The sequence below is a fragment of the Periophthalmus magnuspinnatus genome, chromosome 14, assembly GCF_009829125.3.
Source record: "Periophthalmus magnuspinnatus isolate fPerMag1 chromosome 14, fPerMag1.2.pri, whole genome shotgun sequence".
In the NCBI taxonomy this organism is placed as follows: Eukaryota; Metazoa; Chordata; class Actinopteri; order Gobiiformes; family Gobiidae; genus Periophthalmus; species Periophthalmus magnuspinnatus.
The window spans coordinates 14,952,292-14,974,125 of NC_047139.1; the positions used below are offsets into that span (position 1 = coordinate 14,952,292).

General features: G+C 38.5%; 1 protein-coding gene across 2 annotated transcripts; it reads right to left on the reverse strand.

The window, feature by feature from the left end:
* Positions 1-6,327: 6,327 nt before the first annotated feature.
* Positions 6,328-18,970, reverse strand: LOC117382000 (E3 SUMO-protein ligase ZBED1-like). 2 transcript variants are annotated; one of them, XM_055226559.1, is made up of 10 exons: positions 18,806-18,970; positions 17,580-17,664; positions 17,331-17,497; positions 14,731-14,851; positions 9,863-10,029; positions 8,731-8,851; positions 8,271-8,325; positions 8,047-8,188; positions 6,650-7,931; positions 6,328-6,570 (listed from the first exon to the last, which is right to left on the reverse strand). In XM_055226559.1, the coding sequence occupies exons 1-10, from the start codon at positions 18,861-18,863 to the stop codon at positions 6,336-6,338; spliced, it is 2,433 nt and encodes an 810-aa protein (XP_055082534.1). In that variant the 5' UTR covers positions 18,864-18,970; the 3' UTR covers positions 6,328-6,335. The 2 variants fall into 2 exon arrangements, with proteins under 2 accessions (XP_055082534.1, XP_055082535.1); XM_055226560.1 differs by lacking the exons at positions 14,731-14,851; positions 17,331-17,497; positions 17,580-17,664; positions 18,806-18,970 and adding exons at positions 10,124-10,208; positions 11,235-11,449.
* Positions 18,971-21,834: the final 2,864 nt, after the last annotated feature.

Below are 21,834 nucleotides of genomic sequence, written 5' to 3' on the forward strand. Positions count from 1 at the left end.
AAATTATAACGTAAAAATCCACAGGCGTCGTAGATTATAACTATAGAGCAGACACGAGCACAATGTCTACTTTAATGCCATACTGTGGAACATTCTCGCCTTAGAAAAGAACATCTTCTTGACATCGCCGGAAAAGTCCCGCAATGCACCGTTTAAAAGATGTAACCATATCCAAACACCTGCATGATGACGTCGCTATAAGCAGAACTTTGAAAAACACTGCCATAACATAAGTCTATTCTTCGTGCTTAAATATACAGATAATATTCTAGCTACTTGACATTGTTCGTACAGAAAGTGTGACTCAGGGCTCCATTCTCTTAAAGGGGAGAGCTGATGGAGTTATTTAAATATTCTATGAAGTAATGATATATTTAACCTGCTGAAGTTCTATGGTGATCTGAGGGGCATATTTCATTTTCACAGTTATGAAATACGCTAAAGGTTTGACCAAGAGCTCTGAATATGAAGATTATTGTGTTTGAAGGAAGCAGATCAATTAAAGGTCTCGTGTTGTGCTTAACGTTTTATTTATTTATCTAACTGTTAAATGTTGTTTCGTCAGCAAAAACATAGCTGGGGTTATTTTGGTTTCATTCACTTTGTTTCATTCATTTGTTTAAAGCTACCGTCTGTGAATACAACGGGGCGGGTTGGCCAGAATAATTACGGATGGTAGCTTTAAAGTGCCAGGTTATTTTGCGTCTCAAATTTTTGACTTCATTTGGTGGGATAAGAGCTGTTGCAATTATACAAAAAAAAGGCGCCTAAAAAAGGCGTGTATTTAGGCGACTACCTAGTGTGATGTCATGATTTCTAATGAGAAAGTCAAATTTTAAACCTAAAAAAATCACAAACTGGTTGATTTTAACTGCATTTTAGTAAAAAGAGCGATCTAACCTGTCATAGGCACTTTAATCCTGCATCTTCTTGAAAGCTGAAAACGGACTGTACTACCTTGTGATGTCATGAGGTGCTGAAGTGCCCCTCTGTGTTTTTAAAGTCCCTACACTGTCACATGACCGGATCGTTGAGTGCTCTCAGCGTCACTCATTTGTTATCATTTTTAACCTCATTTAATCTGCTTCCCACTCTGTTCTCGCTGTAGCACTACTCAAATGTTTTCTATGCATTCAAATCATAATATGCCACAATTTTTGCACACATTTATACATTTTTAAAATATAAAACATGACATATCAATCCAACTATATCCAAAAGTGTTTCAGTAGTTGGCATATTACGGGACCTTTAATATAAACTAAAAGCTCGTTTAGTTAATATTTTGCTGATAATTTGAGTATTTTTTGACTAAAGTGGATAAATTCAGATGAAATCAACAAAAATGACTTATTTAAATTGCTTGTATTCATTTTGAATGGTATATTTTCCTTCACTTGTACCTGTCCCCTTTAACATAACATTATGCAAGATTAAAAAAGAGAGATGCCTTCAAAGACCTGCTGGAAAATGGTTGATTTGAGTTTTAGAGCGTTTTATGGAAAGGGCTCTGATTTGAAAAGCTTTACATTTATCTTGAAAATGTAAAGGTTTATGTGATGTGTTCATGGTTCTGTTTTTGAAATTATAATTCTTTTGACCAAAATTGTGTGAAATTTTGGGTCATATTCTTGTAAAAATATGTGGGGAGAAAATGTATGATGAATGGTACATGTGTTGAAACCAGGGCTGAATACTTATTTTAATTATAACAAATCACAACTTCTCTCACAGATACTCCTATTACATGCTTTTCCAATTATTAATTTCAACATTTTAGATTTAATTTTGATTATTCAGCCCGGGTGGAAACTTTTAACACAAAATAGTCTAAATGTGTTTTGATTTTCACATGTTATGCTTGAACGCACAGGTCAAAAACACTGTACATTTGTGGCAGGGACACTTGGCCAGACTCTAGGGCTCCAGTGCCTTGTGAAAAGTGTTCTCAAACATATCATTGAATTACTATGGCAATACAAAACATACAGAGCCCTCTGCTGACCCCTGACAAAAGTTACACGTTCACTGGAGGATCTGCCGTCTCCCGTCTCCATGGCGATGTTATTGCTTCGCCTGGAAAGTTCTGAAACTATTTTAAATGAACTGTATGTCGCCAAAACTCTTACTGTTTTAAATTTACTACAGTCACAACTGAACCTGGTTTGTCAGAGCCATAACCTGCAGATACAGGACACATATATGTTTTTTTTCTCATTCTCAGTTTATGGACAGGCCTTAAGTGAAAGATCAGAACCTCCACAATTCAGTCTCTGAGCTGCAGAGGCTGCACTAGCACTGATAATGATTGGTTGAGAGAGCCCTTTTAGGTTTAAACCAACTGGATTTCAGCACTAAAACTGGCAACGCAAATGAGACCCATGTGACCCTCATTCTGCTTCCTGATTGGACAATGATTTCAAGAACCAAAACCCCAAATTATAACCTGAACATCTTGACCATCATGTCCAATGTTTTTGTAAAAGAATAAATCAGTATTAGAATATTTATCAGTATCAGGCCAAGTAACAGGTCAGATCGGTGGAGAGGCGGCCCGGCTCTCAGTAAGAATTTAACGTCATGCTGTGGAACATTCCAGGCAAAGCGATAACATCTCCATGGAGACAGGCACATGAATGATCCCTCATCTGAAACGTTACCATAGTGCACCTTTTTCATCATTATACTGATCATTTTGGAAAATCCTGGATGAAATGTTTATTCTTTGACACCCCAGATTAAAAAACATATATGTAATTAGTTTTCAGTTGCATATTTGCCATTAAAAAACTGTTTTATTTTGAGTGGCTAATATTTGTGGAGGGCTCTGTATCACATTGAAACACCTTTGTTGTTTTTCTGTCTGGACCTACACATTTACTGTTTTATCAATAGCATATGAATTGCTAGCATTGTACATAAAACATAGTCCAAATCTATTTTTTTGTTTAAAATGACAAATTGTACAAAGTTTTGTTTGTTTTTTCTGTTTGCCGTGCGGTGTTAAGCGTCTTCTTTTCCAACAGGAGAGAGTCCAAATGCAGCATGACGGCCACCTCCGCACCGTATCCCACATATTTTTATAGCATTCAGAGTTTTCATATGCAAAAGAAATAATGATTACGATTATTGAAGCTCTTTTGTAGTGACCAATTTGCTAATGAAAACGACTCCGTGTCCTTATGTCGCTGTAGAGATGTGTACAATATTGGCTGCTTTTCAATTCAATGACCCCTTTAACTCAATAAAATCATTTGATAGAAATGTTTTGGGTTGTTTTGTTTTTTTTAAGCACTGGATAACAGAAATAAAAGCTAGTGCTCTTTTGTGTTTTTAAAGAGGAGTATTACACTTCTATGGAGGTAAAAATTGTTAATTGTTGGAGGGTTTTTTGTTTGGAAAATGCTATATTCACCTAAAACGTTAGCATGTTTAATCTGTTTTATTTTCTTCCATTTGCTCCCTGTTCTATTTAAGTCACTCCCCCTTCAGTGACTTTTTAATGAAACTAGAGATGGATACAAGCGGCCGAAATGGGTTTCCTCCGCAGGGTGGCTGGGCGCTCCCTTAGAGATAGGGTGAGGAGCTCGGTCACACGGGAGGAGCTCGGAGTAGAGCCGCTGCTCCTACACGTCGAGAGGATCCAGTTGAGGCGGCTCAGGCAAGTTGATTGTTCTCAGCTCGTCTGTGCCACACATAAAACCACACCCACAACAACCAAAGATCAAGAGAAGACAATATGATGGGACAGGACAAATTATGTGATTTTGATCTAACTTGAAAAATGATTGAAGCACGATAGGCCAGGCAAGATGGGAGGCTAGCAGGAGACCCAGGACCTCTTCTGGCGATAAAAGGTCCTGCTCCCAATCGCACACATCACATATTTGCTTAATTAATCAATTAGACTTTTGATTTTGACATATCGCCACAGACCTGAGCACTCAGTGGAGAAAGTGGAGACTCCACCTACTCCAACAAAGAGAGTTCCTGTATTTGGTCCATGATTCATTCTGCTCACTCATTGATGAATCATTTGCATATTTCATCTGTTTAACTTGGATCAATAAATATTCATAAACCTTTGATTTGGAATGATTTTATTTCCAGGTATCAATGTAATGAGAAGAATTTACAAACCTTCAGAGCATTGTTTTTATTTTTTATTAAGATAACTGAATATATTTTAGGTTTAGGGCGTTGCACATATGGACATTGTGGGTTCTAACTTCCCTTCCTCAACTGTTTGCCAAATGTCTCTACCCTCTCTCTACCAGTTTAACTCTAGAAATGTGCTGTCCAATAAAGTTTTCGGGCCAAAAAAAAACAAAAAAAAAACAGAAAAACATACAATGACAAGTAATCAGAGCCTTGCTAAAGTGCATCCATCAGCAGAGAACCATGACGTCACTTCCAAAAACATCAGCATTTTTTTCCCAGAACATTTCATCACAAAAATTCAACCTCTTTTTAAAATATTAAATATTTTTAAATATTGTACCAACACAACACCAAAGCCTTTCATCATGCTCTGTTCATCCTAATCCTCTCCCGTGTGACTTCTCATGTGACTGTTCAGAGAAGAGCTCAAGTAAAATCGTATATTACAAACAGAACAGCTGTAACGTTTCTCTTCTCTGTGAGTTCTCATGTGTCTACTCAGAGTAGAGCTTGAGGAAAACCATTTATTACAGACAGAACAGCTGAAAGGTTTCTCTCCTGTGTGAATCCTCATATGACATTTCAGAGAAGCGTTTGAAGTAAACCGTGCATTACAGATTGAACAGCTGTAAGGCTTTTCTCCTGTGTGACTCCTCATATGACATTTCAGAGCATAATTTGAGGTCAACCGTTTATGACAGATAGAGCAGCTGAAAGGTTTTTCTCCTGTGTGCGTTCTCATATGAACTTTCAAAGAAAAGTTCGAAGTTAACTTTGTGTTACAGACAGAACAACTGTAAGGTTTCTCGCCTGTGTGAGTCCTCATATGAATTTTCACATGGCATCTTGAGATAAAGCTTTTATTACAGACAGGACAGCTGTAAGGTTTTTCCCGTATGTGTGTTCTCTTATGTTCACATAGGTTAGTCTTCTGGGTGAATGTTTTCTTACAGATTGAACAACTGAAAGATTTCACTTCTGTGTGACTTCTCATATGTCTTTTCAGATAATAACTTGAGGTAAACTGTGTATTACAGACAGAACAGTTGTAAGGTTTTTCTCCAGTATGTGTTCTCAAATGATATTGGAGACCAGTGGAATGAGTAAAACGTTTCTTACAAATTGAACAGCTGTAAGGTTTGTCTCCCGTGTGTGTTCTCATGTGTACTGCAACACTACTCTTTTGGCTAAATTTTTTCTTACAGATTAAACAGCTGTAAGGTTTGTCTCCTGTGTGTGTCCTTTTATGTACATATAGGCTTGTCTCGTATGTAAATGTTTTCTTACAAATTGAACAGCTGTAGGGTTTGTCTCCTGTATGTGTTCTCATATGTCCTACAAGATTACGCTTTCGGGCAAATGTTTTTTTACAGACAGAACAGCTGAATGGTTTCTCCTTGTGAAGTGTAACGTGTCTCTGAAAACACTTTTTATACCCAAATCTCTTTTTACAAACAGAGCACTTGTGTTTTTTCCTTTTAGCTCTTGTTCCTGACATGTCTCCATTGTCCACAGTGGCACTGGTCTCTGGTGCAGACTTGTTTTGTGGGGATGGTACAGTGGTGCCTCTGGCTCTGGTCTGAACTTGTTTGAAGTCTCCATTAGCCTCTGTTTCCTTCTGTGCAGCAGAACAACTGAATGGAGCTTTCCAGTCTTCATCGTTGCCACTGTCAGTGTCTGAAGAATGCTCTGTGTCTTCCTCAGTCTCTGAGTGGACTGGTGGCTCTGAGCTGATGTCCTCTCCCTGTGTGTCCTCTCTGTGCTCACTTTGTTTTTGTAAAAGCAGTGAGGACTCATCGGTCTTCAAATAAATAGCATTGGACTCAGGAACAGATCTGAAAATAAACCAACATAATCGTAGCAAAAAGGAGGGGGAAAAAAAAAAATCACATTTATAATAACTACAATATATTGATTAATAATAACTAGTGATGGGCGAATGGAGCCTCGTGAAGCACTGACACCTCAGTCGCAATATCGTCTCAAATGGCCTCAAATCGTGGCTGAGGCCTTGGAGAAACACTGACCTCTAGTGGACAAATTTAACCATTGCAAACCAGCACACAACCCACGATTTGGGAACCCAAAACTCTATTTTCTATTTTATTAGAAGTCATTATTAGTATATATATTCTATTTTGAACATTTAAAAAAGAAATACAACTATTTATATATCACATGTTTTTATTAAGAAATAGAAGTTTTTCCACAGTTGAAGGCTTTAGTCTACATCTTCTTCGGCTCACTAACTCACCAGCTTTGGAAAAAATTCTCTCACATGGAACAGAGGATGCAGGTATACAAAGATATTTTTGAGCCAGTCTCCACAGATTAGGATATTGTATTTTATGTGATTCCCAGTATTTTAAGGGGTCCTCGCATCTGGGAATATGTTGTTCCTTCAAGTATCTAGAAAGCAAGGCAGAAAGCATATAATTTGTACACCAGATATAACCTTGATGAATAGCACAAGTGTCTGAAACACTACCTTTGGATTTCCTCAGTGGCACTGTGAGATGCACGGCTGGTTTGCTGAGCAACAACATGGCTGTCCAGTAAAGCCCACAGATTGTTATCGTCACTTGGGGCTGGAGAGGGCTGTGGTTGAACTTCACCCTGAGTCCTGAGTTCAATCAAGCTGGCACATTCCCGTGACAGTCTTTCAACAGCAGCCTGTGCATTGGATGGGCTGCAAAATGCAACTTCTTTGAAACGTGGATCCAGTATAGTTGCCAACGACAGGGAGGTGACTTTCTCCAAGCCGCTCATTTTTTCTTTTACATTATTTTTTAGGTGGGTGGCTAGTATAGCTCCAACACCATCATCCATTTGGTTACACTCAACAGTAATTGCATGAGTTAACATTTTTGTAATGGGTATGACTTTAGACCCCAATACTCTGGCCTCCCCACACAACTCCGCTGTTGCTTGGTTGAATGGCCTCAACACCTTTAAGCACTGGTTTATTGCATCATAATCCTCAGCGCTAAATGATGTTAAATTGGACGTTGATGTCAGGGATGCAAGGGCAGCGCCTAGTGGTTCCCTCTGCTCATACATCCTTTGAAACATGGCAAAGGTGCTATTCCACCTGGTTTCTACCTCCTGGACCAGCTTCACCTGTGGCATGCCCATGTTGGATTGAGTGATAGCCAGCTTCTTCTTTGCTGTACAGCTTGATTTAAAGTGGCCAACAATTTTGCGAGCTTTGCTGCGCATTGTATCCAGCTCGGACGTTTGGGAAATAGATTTTTTTACAACATGATTCAACAAGTGAGCAAAACAATGAATATTTTGAATTGATAAACAATTGACACTTTCCACGATGTTGCGGGCCCCATCAGTAACCATGGCACACACTTTATCAGCTATTCCCCACTCGGCCATCATTGTCGATCCTGCTTCTGTAATATGAGCTGCTGTGTGGGTCACGGGAAAGTACTGTACCCCTAAAAGTATAGTTGATAATTCAAAGTTGTCAGAAAGATAATGACAGGTCACACCCAGGTATGCATCCATATTTCTGGATGTCCACATGTCTGCGGTCAAACTGACAGCAGAAGCTTTCTTTAACTCTCCTTCGGCCTTCTTTTTCTTTTGTTGGTAGCGTTCTTCCACCATTGTTTTTACAGTTTTGTGGCATGGAACTTTGTACAGAGGATCCAATATTTTTAGCAGGTTGGTGAATCCCTCTCCTTCAACCATCGAAAACGGTTGTCCATCTTTAATAATCATGTCAACAATGGCCTCATCTAACATCTTTTTAGACACTGTAAAAGAAGTGTGTTCATATGAGAAGGCTATACTTACTTAATATGTGGCCTTTATATTAAAAAACAATCACATAAATTATGGGAATATAATTGAAATAAATATATAACTTACTGTCAGGATAATGGCCACTGTTGCTGGGGCCTGTGGTGGACGGCTGGCTCTGGTCAGTATTGTGCCTGGCACGCAGGTGTCTCAGCATCGATGAAGTATTGTTAGTGTAAGACAATACTTGTGTGCAGAGCATACACCGTACCTAACAACAACAATAATAATGATTTAAAATAATATGTAAAGAGCAACAGAAATAGCATGCTGTAAATAAGAAAATCAGTTACCTTGTTAGGTTTAGTTAGATCAAAGTGTTCCCAGACCATGGATCGCTTTTTTCCACTTGTAGATGCCATCAAAAATGAAACAAATGCCAAAAGTCGCCAAAAGTCACCAAAATCACCACTAACGTCACACAATACTCCTCACTACCCAACATTTTTAAGAAATATCGCTGCATCTTTTATACTGTAGCTGTTTAGCGCTTGTCAAACCACAGAAGTGCGCTGAACACTCTGAACCAATCGCAGAGCAGAACATTCGCTGAGCCAATGAAACGCTTCGATTCACTGAAGCGATTGATCGACACTTCAGTCATGTGAGCGGCTGCTGCGAGACAAGCTCTGAGGCAGTGCTTCGGAGCAATTTGTTTCAGAAAGAACGAGACGTGCTCCGAGGCTCTGTCTCATTTTCCCATCACTACAAAATAATAATAATAATAATTGTTTCAAAATGTTAGAGACTCACAGCTGCAGCTGCTCTTCCTCCTGTTTGACGCTCGGTTCTTCTGGCTCCTCTTTAATCTGGAGAGTCCCAGGGTTTTCCTGGTTCAGAGAGGGACCAGGACTCAAAGGTGGGATCTGGACACCTGCAGGAGTCAATGTGAGAGTAAAGGTCATCACAAAAATAGAACAATGCGATGGGATTGAATCGTACATGTATATCAAGTAGACAAGAGATCATTTCATTTTTATCTAGCACTGCACAGTTCACACCTTTCTGAAGAAACAAGTTGACCTGGAAAAATGCAATTCTAGCAATTATGGGAAAGATCCAAAACAATGATCATCATATTGACCAATATCACGTCTAAATTCAGATAAAAAATATTTAAAGACTTGGCCAATTCAACTCTCACCACAAGTAATATATTTACATCAAACTGGATTTCAAAATGTACCCATCATTTTAGGCCAGTAGTTTTGAAAATGTTATTAAAGTCTGAGGTAAGCCCAGTCCAGTTTGTCTGTAGGTGGAGAAGATGCACAGATGATATTAACCGTCTCAAACACTTTGCACTAAAGCACTTAGAAGACCCTACAGCCTGTGCACATTTTAAATCAGACGTATTCTGCAAAATCTACTTTTTACAGCTTTTAATCATGTCATAGTTGTTTCCCCGCACCATTTACTCACCCAAAATCATATTTTATTAAAAATTAAATTCTGAAGAACCACCACTAATCTTTGTACTCACGTGTCAGGATCATGATGATCTGGAGCTAAACAAGTCAATTTTAATCAAGTTTTCCCCTAACTCTTTATGTAAAAGTGTAAGTAAGAGACACTTTGGCTGCATCTTGTGGTTATGTGTAAATACTGCAGAGGTGCAGAGTATAGTATCCAGTAGGGGGAGCTCTTTCACTGAAGTAAATGTAAAAAAAAATAAGTTATCAAATTTAATTAATAGTTCAAAAACTATAAGTGTGACATACGTGAAAAGTAATAGCAGAAAATAAAAATGTGATCATTCTGAGGAGGTATGTAATTCAAATCAAATGTAATTTTTGATTTAAGTGTTAAGTGGATTATTTTGAGAAAGGACCTGATGTAAGGCCTGTGTGTTTCAGATTAAATGAATGAATAAAATGGTTCTCACAGACTGAATAACTCATTGGATCTCCCCAGTCGTCATCATTGTCAGTGCCAGAAGAGTGCCCCGTGTCTCCCTCTGTCTGCGTGTGGACAAGTGTCTCTGAGCTGATGTCCTCTCCCTGTGACGACTCTTCTGTCTTCATACACACAGCACTGGACTCAGAGACAGACCTGAAAAGAAACCAAAGACACAACAAATTGTCATAAAAAACTGTAAAAATAAAAATTTGTTTGGATAATTGTTGTAAAAGTGTTACACACTCACACTTGCATCTGCTCTTCCTCCTGTTTGACACTCTGTTCTTCTAGCTCCTCTTTAATCGGGAAAGTCTCTGGGATTTCCTGCTTTCCTGTGAAATAAGCACCGTCTGGATTGATCTGTACAATTACAGTTACTTTAAAGATGGGCTTACACTGTGATTTTCAGGCTAATTGTGGCACAAATTGACATTGCATTGACTTTAAAATCAATCATCCCTGAGATCAGGTTGTTGAGGTCCCTACCTTCAACTTTCACCCAGATCCCTCCAGGGGCCCTGTAGAGGGATCTGGGTGGAAGTCGAAGTCTCGGACTTGAAGTTTAAATAAAGTTAATGTGCAGTGCTGAAGATGGCATTGCCAGTGTTTTGCTAATGCATTTCTCTGATGTTGTCTGTGTAGACCCTCTGTCGTCCAGGTCTAATCCATAGCAACAACAAAGTTAAATCTGTCAACTAGACAAATCTTGTAGGAGTGAAGACGTTTCGCTGTCCATCTAGCTCCTCTTTAATTCTGGTCAGATTGCTGGTGGCCACTGCCTTAAATCTATCTGAGGGGAGGGGCTAACCACACTGAAACTGTAAACAGCTATTGTCTCCAGTTTCAGATGAGACTAACCTATTCAGCCCTTAACGACCCTGCTATTATTCTCATTGTTCTGGGTCTGAGAATGGAGTTGTAGATGGGGGAGAGATTATGGCCTCCATTTGTGTTTAAGGAAGGATTCTCTTAGCTCTTAGCTTCTTTAACTCTCCTCCCAAACCATTTATTTTCTCTGGCTAAGATCTGAATTTCACTGTCTTCACTCCTACAAGATTTATCCAGTTGACAGATTTAACTTCGTTGTTGCTTTCTCTGATGTTGTGTGAGTTTAAAGTCGCTGTAAGAGCAGACAGAGGACAGACGTGTCCACAGCCTCTTCCTCTGGACACACAGGAGCAGATCAGAGGAGGAGCTCGGACTCTCCTCAGATTCAAGCACAGGGTGAGTCTGGGAAACATTCAGGACGTCTTAAACTCACACAGTGTAAGCTCAGAATAATCAGGACTAAATGATGTTGAGTTGTTTTCATTTACAGCACACGTTTAGCAGCAGTTTAACAGGATCCACACACTCACCCACGAGCTCCTGTCTCCTCTGGTCCTCCTCATTCTCCGCTGTCTTTGGTCGGACCATTTTACGCACGAAAACACAGCGGAAACACCGGAGGGAAACGCGCACATCTCACGGAGACAAACTGCACAGAACAACAGAGACAGACACCGCCATGGACCTGTGAAGACAACAGCACAGGGGGGAGCAGTTTGTTTAGCGGAAGTTCCGGTTTAAGCGCGTTGTTTTTCTTCTTCTGGTGAAGTTTTACAGCGGGTGACAAACAGAAAAACGCGCTTTACCGCCGCCACGTGGAGCTTGTGTGTCTATAAAGTGTTAAAACGTCCCAATGATCCTCAATTCCCTGTTCTTGCGTTTGTTTTGTTTTTTTGTTGTTGTTTTTTTGTAGTTTTACAAATAGTTAGTGTTTTATTCAGTTTGCACTTTGTCTTATAGCCTGTTGTAAGAGCTCAGGTTCTTAACTCTTAGCCTCGGCATCTTAAGGTTTCTCTATATCTTAACCATTTAACCTCTAGATCCAGTACAACATGCTCTGTTTTGTCCTTGTGCTCCTTTAACGGGTCTGAGCTGGTTTTCAGGTGAATGTCATCGTTATTTGTATGGTATAAATATGCTGTATGCACTGACATCACACTAGTGCCGATCGCTTTAATAAATCACTCTTTGATTTAAGGCAGCTTCTCAGTTCATTTTATTTTTAATTGTCTCTAGAAATTCCATAACAGTCAATAATTACCGTGCAGCTTCTTGACACTCACACAGATTTGACTCCACCCAACTGTTCCCCATCAAACTTTCCTAAGACATAAGGATCTGCACAGACACAGACAACACACCTACAACAAACAACTCCTCATGATCACATTCAACCATGTCACTTTTCTTTTTTTTTCTCTTCTTTTTATTTTATGACACTGTGTAGTTACTTCAGTTTAAGAGCACCCAATACTGACATTATGTATTTTTTCATCATCAGTAGTTTGGCTTTGTGAATGTAGCATTTAAATGAACGACATATTGCAGTTTTGGTGATTATGGTACAACATTAATAATATACTGTGCCTAGGCCTGTCACGAGAGCAAATTTTGAAGTACGATATATTGCTGAAGTAATGAATTGTTTTGTGTTTTTTTTTTTTATGTTTGTGACACCAATGACTACAGATGGAAATTAGCATTTTGCTAAATCTGGTGCAGCCATTTTTTAATGTATCTGCACACTGTCCTTCAAATAAATAAATATAGACGATAAACGATAATATTCAAACTTATTTATGTCACTGAGACAATAACCCAAGAGCAGATTTATACAGTGAATACTATTCTGAAATCTTCAATCTTATCATATAGCCAGAAAATAAGTACACACAGTGAATATTGACCCAAAAATAAATATTATTCCCTCCAACATATACTGGACGAGGAGTCAATATAGTAATTATCATGACAGGCCTAATTATGCTAGAAGTTTGTTATTATCTTATATTGTTATTAGATCATCTTCTAATGCGATGTTTTAAATTAATCAACACAACAAAAGCATATCATTGCTTTATTTGTATTTTATTTATTTATTTAGCTTTTTACACAATCCTTCATTTTGGACAAAAATCAAAATAGAAGTGTGGACTTTGGATCTTTGATAGATCCAATAGATCCATTGATGTAATTATTACATTGACATGAGTGATTTAGCTGCTGCGCAGGCTGCACATTAGAGAACATCATTTAAACTGTCAATAATCAGTAAACGTTATAGGTTCATTGCTTTATAATAAAGTGTATTTTTCACAAACATCTCCAGGGAGCCTTTCCGATGATATAAGGTGAAAAGTAAACCAGTTATACTCTTTAAAGTTACCATCCGTGTGACTGATTTTTTTTCTACCGGTAGATAGTTGTGAAAACTTTTTGCAGAGTAGGTGCATTTTAAGAGATGCGACTGGAGTCATTGGGTAAGTTCAAGGTGCACACAGTGCATATATGTGTCCAGCTTATTTCTCTCCTGTGTGACTTCCCATATGTCTCACCAGAGAAGACTTCAAGATAAACCGTATATTACAGACAGAACAGCTATAAGGTTTATCTTCTGTGTGACTTTTCATATGTCTCACCAGAGAAGAGCTCAAGGTAAACTGCTTATAACAGACAGAACAGCTGTAAGGTGTCTCTCCTGAGTGACTCCTCATGTGTCTCTTTAGATTAGAGCTTGTGATAAATTGTGTATTACAGACAGAACAGCTGTACGGTTTTTCTCCTGTGTGCATTGTTCTATGTGCATCTAGGTTAGACTTGCGAGTGAATCTTTTCTTACAGGTACAACAGCTGTAAGGTTTTTGTTCTGCATGTGTTTCCTTATGATGTTTGAGACCACAGGAATCCGCAAAATCTTTCTTACATATTGAACAGCTGTAAGATTTCTCTCCTGTGTGACTACTCATGTGTCTTTTTAAATGAGCATTTGAGATAAAGCATTTACTACAAACAGAGCAGCTGAAAGGTTTGTCTCCTACATGTGTTCTCATATGTTCACATAGGTTAGTCTTGTGATTGAATACTTTCAGACAGAAAGAACAGCTGTAAGATTTCACTTCTGCATGACTTCTCATATGCCTTTTCAGATTATAGCTCTGGGTAAACCTTGTTTTACAAACAGAACAGCTGTAAGGTTTTTCTCCTGTGTGTATTCTCATATGTACATTTAGAATCATTTTGTGGGTGAAAGAGTTCTTACAGACAGAGCAGCTGTAAGGTTTCTCACCTGTGTGTGATTTTTTATGATATATGAGACCAGAAGAATGACTAAAACGTTTCTTACAGATTGAACAGCAGTAAGGTTTGTCTCCTGTGTGTGTTCTCAAGTGTACAACAAGATTATTCTTTTGACTAAATGTTTTCTTACATATTAAACAGCTGTAAGGTTTGTCTCCTGTGTGTATCCTCTTATGTACAAAAAGGCTATTCTTTTGGGTAAATGTCTTCTTGCAGACTGAACAGCTGAATGGTTTCTCTCTTGTATGAACTCTAATGTGTTTTAGTAAATCATGTTTAGACCCATATCTCTCTTTACAAAAAGAGCACTGGTGTTTCTTCCTCTCAGGTCCTTCAGCTGTTCTTGGCATGTCCCCATTGTCCACAGTGGCACTGGTCTCTGGTGCAGACTTGTTTTGGGGGGATGAACTGGAGTTTGGTACAGTGGTGCTTCTGGCTCTGGTCTGAACTTGTCTGAAGTCTCCATCAGCCTCTGTTTCCATCTGTGCAGCTGAACAGCTGAATGGAGCTTTCCAGTCTTCATCATTGTCAGTATCAGAAGAATCCTCCCCGCCTCTCTCAGTCTCGGAAGCAGCACTGGACTCAGTGACATGACTGAAAGCACCCAGAGACAACATGATTGTAACAGAAACAGAAAATCACATGTTTATAAAAACCACAGGAAATTACAAAAAAAAAAAAAAAAAAATTTATAATAATTGCAGTTGTTTCAAAGGGTTAGCGACTCACACTTGCAGCTGCTCTTCCTCCTGTTTGACGCTCTGTTCTTCTGGCTCCTCTTTAATCTGTGGAGTCTCAGGGATTTCCTGGTTCAGAGAGGGACCAGGACTCAAAGGGGGGATCTGGACACCTGCAGGAGTCAATCAGGGCATAAAGGAGTGAATTCCTTACACATAAATGTGCAGTGATTAATATATCATTTTGTCCTGTGAAACACTCACTAATTTTGTCTCTAATTTACTTTAAGGGCTCACGCACACTAGGCTTTTTGAAAAGTGTTGTGCTTGTGCAGAGGCTGTGTCAACAATGGAGAGAGATGGGAAACTTATTCAAAGGGTTCAATCAAATACTTGGGTATATGGTTCAACCATCATCATCCTAGATTTAAAATTCATATTACAACCATAAAACAAACAAAAAAACAGCAGCTATCTGAGTGCATATCTGCTTCTCCAAATGTGTTAGTGGGATATTTGAGATTCAATCAACACCTCAATTCTAATTCCTGGGTTTACATACATTTTGATGAATCGGTTTCAGTTGGACTAGGTCAATTATGCAGTTTTCCTAATGTGCATGTGAATGTAGTGACTGACAATCTGCAGAAAACAACACCGGTACTTATTCATTTACAAAGCCTTAATGGGGATATTTCCATAGTACCTTAGTAATCTCCTTAACATCAATTCATCACCTCCCACCAGTTACTTTTCACTGAGCAATAATATCTTCATGGAGACAAGCCGCATCTTTAAAATCAGACCTATTCTGCAAAATGGACTTTCCAGAGCTTTTATCCATGTTATAGTTGTTTCCCCTCACCTTTTACTCACCCAGAATTGTATTTGGAGTGATCTATGAATGTTTAGCAATCTTTAACTTCTTATTTCCGTTTATATCATATTGCCGATCAATTCTCATTTTCACCTCCACCGGTACATGCCCACTACGCTACACATCATTGTCCAATTTTATTTTTTTAATCAGTGATACATTCAGGATTTGGCAGCATTGCATAGTCATTTTGGTACAAATGAAAAAATCTGCTGTTTACTAGTGTGATGTGCAGCTGTCCATCAGAGGTGCCGACAACTTCACAGCTTTTTGTTGTGATGACATTTACGTCAGCTCCCATTAGGCATCTCAGTTTTCTATCGCGGAAATCAGCAGATTTATTAATCTGCTGATTAGCGCACACAAACACAATATGTTTTACTTAAAAGACACTTGACAAGTTAAAGAAAAATGTAAAAAGTGAGGTGACCTTTGTGATGTGTACATTTTTCTTGAGAGCTGCAAATGTTTTTACAATGTCATATTTTGTGACTTTCCTGTTCGCTGCTACCTTGGCCTGGTCTCTCTTGTAATAGAGATTCTGAATTACCGTGGGACTTCCTGGTTAAATGAAAGTTAAATAAATAAATAACTAGATGTAAAGATACTAAATGTCCTGGTGAAATTGAAACTGCAATTTCTTTCCTCTGGATAGGCTAATTATAGAGACATTAAAGTTCCTGTACCCAATTTTTACCCATGTCTTGCCCCAGTACATATATATTGTATAGCAGCTCTTGAGGTCAAAATATGTCCACTGTGTGCTGCCTGCATCCAATTATAAAGTGTTTTATTGTCCAATAATCAGAATGTGTGCATTAGCATGCTAGTTTTTGTTAGCTCTTATGATATTTGAGACCAAAGGAATTAGTAAAATTGTTTTCACAGATAGGGCTGGGCACCGATAATTGGTTCCAAGTAGGAACTGACCGAAAAGGTTTGGTAAGTACTGGTACCAAAAAAAACACCATTCATTTGGTGCCAACTTTTTGCTTCTTTGGCTTTAAATGACAGCATCAATAAGACAATTAAGACACCGCACTGATTTAACAGCAGAGCAGATGTTCACGCATCATGACTGTGCACAAACAAATGGCACTCACATTTTAACATAAGCCACGTGTCCAAACAAAGAGCAGTGTATCATCTTATCGATAAAACAGAAGAGCTGAACAACCACCGTGCAGAGTTTCAACTTATCCACTCAAAAACACATCAAGTCTCCAGCACGGGGCCTTTGCAGTATCTCAAAGTAAGAGTGTTGTCCCTAATAATAAACCCAGATCCAGTCACAGTCTGCAGTGTCCACGTAAAGCTGAAACCAAACAGATCATTTGAACAAAACCTCACCAAAATCCTCCTCCTCCTCTGTAAAAGCGCAATTCCCAAGTAATTGTGGTGTAAGTATCCAGTGTGGAGCATGTGTGTGTAAAGATGTACGCAAGTGAGTCCACGTAAAGTTCTCCATAATCCTCCTCTGTCCAGGTAACTGCGTAGTAAAAGCATAAACTCTGGTGCTCTGGTTCATTTGCATGTGCATTTGTCTTGAGTTGTAACATCGTATAGCCTAGTACTATGTTTTAAAATATGAATTAACATAGTATATAACGCAATTCAAGGTTACAAAAAATGATCTTCATAATATTGGCCATTAATTTACACTTACAAATAATTCAGGTACTGAAAAAAGAACCGTTCAGGACCTGGTATCGAAAATGAGATATCGTTAAAGTACTGGTATAGAAAAAAATCAAACGGTACCCAGCTCTACTCACAAATTGAATAGCTGACTGGAACTCCCCAGTCGTCATCATTGTCAGTGTCAGAAGAGTGCCCTGTGTCTCCCTCTGTCTGTGTGTGGACAAGTGTCTCTGAGCTGATGTCCTCTCCCTGTGACGACTCTTCTGTCTTCACACACACAGTACTGGACTCAGAGACAGACCTGAAAAAAAACAAAGACACAACAAATTGTCATTAAAAATAGTAAAAAATAACTATAATATAATATATATTATAAACCTCACAGCTGCAGCTGCTCTTCCTCCTGTTTGACGTCCTGCTCTTCAGGCTCCTGTTTAATCTGGAGGGTCTGTGGGATTTCCTGGTTTCCTGTGTGAACATGTTTGTACTGTAGTTTACTTCAACAGGTACTATACTGCACAAAATTGACCCTTGTGACCTTTAAGCCATGTTATGTTATCTCCTCAAACACATACCTGGAGCTGTGTTTTGTTTCAGTCACATATGTTTGAGTAACACTTTATTATTAGTCTGTCTACATCTCCAAATCCTCAAAATGCTCTGTTCCACCTTGTGATGTCATGAAGCTGTAGTTTAAGTTAACAGCTACGTTTTACCTTTAGTTCAGTTGAGATTCCAGAGCTGGATTCATCCAAATGATTCTAGTGAAGGTGTATGGAGTTTAAATACACAGTGTTTTCTGTTTGAGAGAAGAACTCAGCCTAAACGTGCAGGGTTTGTGTGTTAAACATATGTGAGAGAAGCAAAACAAAGCTTTAAGTGTAGTTTTTATGAGGAAACAACATAACATAGATGAGAAAATAGATATATACAACCTCATAATATTAAAATATTTTGAGGTTGTATTTAGAGTGATTAACATATGTTTGAGTAACCTTTATTTAAAACATCATTGCTTTGATTCACCCCCATTAAAAAATACAAATAAAAAAGCCATATTGTACACTCAGAATATATTTGTGTTCATAATTCTACTTTAACTTATGCATAGTGATTGTACTGTTTTTCCCCACTGTTGAATATATTGTTTTGCATTGTTTTGATTTTATTCAAAAGCACTTTGGTCACTTTCAGGTGTAAAGGGCTCTAATATGGACTGACCACAAGATGAACACAACTGTGAGGAGATGGACACATGGAGCTCCTGAACAAAGTACACGCAAAACGACACAATACAGCTAATATACAAGGCTAAAGTTGGCTAAAGGGTTTGCTCATGAGACTCCGTAGTGTCGTGTGAGTTTAAAGCCGCTGTAAGAGCAGACAGAGGACAGACGTGTCCACAGCCTCTTCCTCTGGACACACAGGAGCAGATCAGAGGAGGAGCTCGGACTCTCCTCAGATTCAAGCACAGGGTGAGTCTGGGAAACATTCAGGACGTCTTAAACTCACACAGTGTAAGCTCAGAATAATCAGGACTAAATGATGTTGAGTTGTTTTCATTTACAGCGCACGTTTAGCAGCAGTTTAACAGGATCCACACACTCACCCACGAGCTCCTGTCTCCTCTGGTCCTCCTCATTCTCCGCTGTCTTTGGTCGGACCATTTTACGCACGAAAACACAGCGGAAACACCGGAGGGAAACGCGCACATCTCACGGAGACAAACTGCACAGAACAACAGAGACAGACACCGCCATGGACCTGTGAAGACAACAGCACAGGGGGGAGCAGTTTGTTTAGCGGAATGTCCGGAAGTTCCGGTTTAGGCCCTTTCAGTGTAAGAGCACACAAGACTTACATATTTATTTTTTTTATTATCAATAGTTTGAATAGGAGTTTACCTCTATAAAGTTTGGCTGTGTGGTATGTGAATATGGTATTTGCCCAGTATTGAAAACAATTTAAAAACAAATTGCAGTTTTGGAAGTATGTGAGAAGTCTGTTATTATGTTATGACAATTAAAATGTATTATTACCACATTAGCACGAGCCATAAACCCCGAGCCATAAACAAAGTAATGTGGTCTGCTCCATTCAGTGTAGTGAAGAGTGCAATGAGAGTTACATTGGAGAAACTAAACAGCTACTCCATAAGAGAATGTACCAACTCCGTCGTTAGAGCTCCTCTGGACCCCAGTCTGCAGTACATCTCCATCTCATTGAGAGGAGAGTTAAAGAAGCTATTTTTGTTAGGAAAGACAATCCTTCCTTAAACAGGATCATCTATCTCCGATTTATAACTCCATCCTCAGACTCAAAGAAAACAAAGGAAACAAAGAGAACATTAGAGCGAGCCATTAGGGCCATTAAGGCTGAGTGCAGGCTCATTTAGGCTGAAGCTGTAAACAATAGATGTTTACAGTTTCAGTGTAGTTTAGCCCCTCCCTTCAGATAGATATAAGGCAGTGTCCACCAGCAATCTGACCAAAAGTGAAGAAGCGGCTTGGATGAGCAGCAAAACGGCTTCAGTCCTACAACTTTTTGTCCAGTTGACAGATTTAACTTTGGCTTTTACCATTTATCGTTTTGCACAATACTTTATTTTGAACACTAGACAGATTCTTTGATGCATCCTGTGGCAGTGTTGTAGAATAAAATGTATAAATCAGGGGTCTGCAACCTTTAACAGCATTGATTCCTTTCAAACCAAATTGAAGTTCAAAAGAGACATGCATGCAATCTCAATGCTAAAAAAACAAAAACACGAAAAACTAAAAAACAGGACATAAAATGACTGTAAACTGAGTAGGTCAGCTAATAAATATAACATTTTGAATTGATTAACTTCAAACGTGGAAACATTTGACAATTATTTATAGGTAATTTTCTGCATTTGGTGCGTTTTATATGAAATGTTTATAATTCAGCACCGGTGATTTTCCTTGAGTTCAGATGGGTGTGATTGACAGGTGGGTTAGCCCATCAGGGTAATATGGCTAAATAAGGCTGTTTGTATACAGTTTCAGGGAATGGGAGGGATATAAGGGTAAAAATCGTTCTCAAGGCATTTACTGTCTGTTGTTATTTGTTGTATATTTTGATATGACTAGTTATCTGAAATAAAAAGATGCTAAAAATAAACAAACAAACATTGACTTTAAATAATGTTATAATACATGCACACACAGGCTAGGGTCCAGAGATTTACCCAGGAGCAGCTGTTTCCTCCAGTTCAGCTCATGCTCCACTGTCGTTGGTTGGATCATTTTACACATGACACTTTATTATTTTATTATATTATTTATTTATTGAAAAAATAGAGTGGTACAAAGCAGTGGCATAACAAACTGATTATAAATGTTTACTAATAATTTACTGAAAACAATATTAGGTGCAACAGATGTAACCTTGTGTGATGGGAAATAGGAGAGCGAGAGAGGGGGAAAAGAAGGAAAGAAAGAAAAAATGTTAGACGGGGGTGGGGACTACAGTTTGTAATTTTCAAAAACATTGTAGGTTTTTATGGCTTTTGGTGCTATGAGCTCTGGATGGTTTGTTTGTAATATTGTATTTCATTTTGGAATATTGAAAATATGGGTTTCTGGTTTCAAAGTTTGGTTTTGTGAATATTCTCCCTATTCTTGAAGTTGCCGTGGGCACTGCCATCGTCAATGGGGTTAAGTTCTACAGGGACTACAAAGCCGTTTTAAAGCCTCCCAGAGAATCACTGCAGTGTTGACTTGAACATTGAACAGTTTACACAAGTCAGCATGCTTTATATCAGATTTTAGTGGTGAAACATTTCCCAAATTCTCCACTGAAATGAATGTGATTCCCGCTTAACCGGAAGTGCCAGCACAAAGAGAGCGTGGTTTAGTAGTAAAAGTGGGCAGAACAGAATAAGGTCCATAGAATTTGGCCAAAATAATAAGTAGATTTAGTACAAACTGTTTTTTACTTTCAAAACACCTAAAGAGTATGTCTTTGTAACAGAGAGTGAATGCTTTTGAAATAATGGTCGAGATGTATTTGACAATCTGTTTCCAGAAGGTGGTGGTACAGGAGCATGTCCAGAATAGGTGAGTGGCAGTTTCTGTGTTAAAAAAAGAGCAGGAAGTGTCTGTTAGTGTCCTGAGGTGCTTGAGGGGGTCGCAGAAGTGAAAAAGTTTGTATGTATTTGTTTGTACTTATTTGTAGGGTAATGTCCAGACTTTCTCCCCTTTTTCCACAAAAAATTATATAACATCTTATCAATTGAGTTGCTTATTTTTTGGGTCAAGATTTAGAGCCATAGCTGAATAAATCGATCTGAACATTTCTTCAATATTTGTAAGTAGCATTCTACCATTTAAAGACAAATGATGGAACCTTTTCTTGGCTTTGTCAATGACAGGTTTGAAATTGAGGATAGCACTCCCACAATATCTTATAAATATGGTGAAACAAGACTTAATACGTTTACTCGGATTAATAAAGTTGATTTGTTTGTAATCTGAAATTTAATTTTAAAAAGTTAAGAAGCCTGCAATGTAATTTTATGGCCACACAGAAGTGCTACAAAGAAATTATCTTTACATTTACAATGGTTTAAGTTTATGTGACCTAAAATCTCACAAACAGTTTGTGTAACAGGGT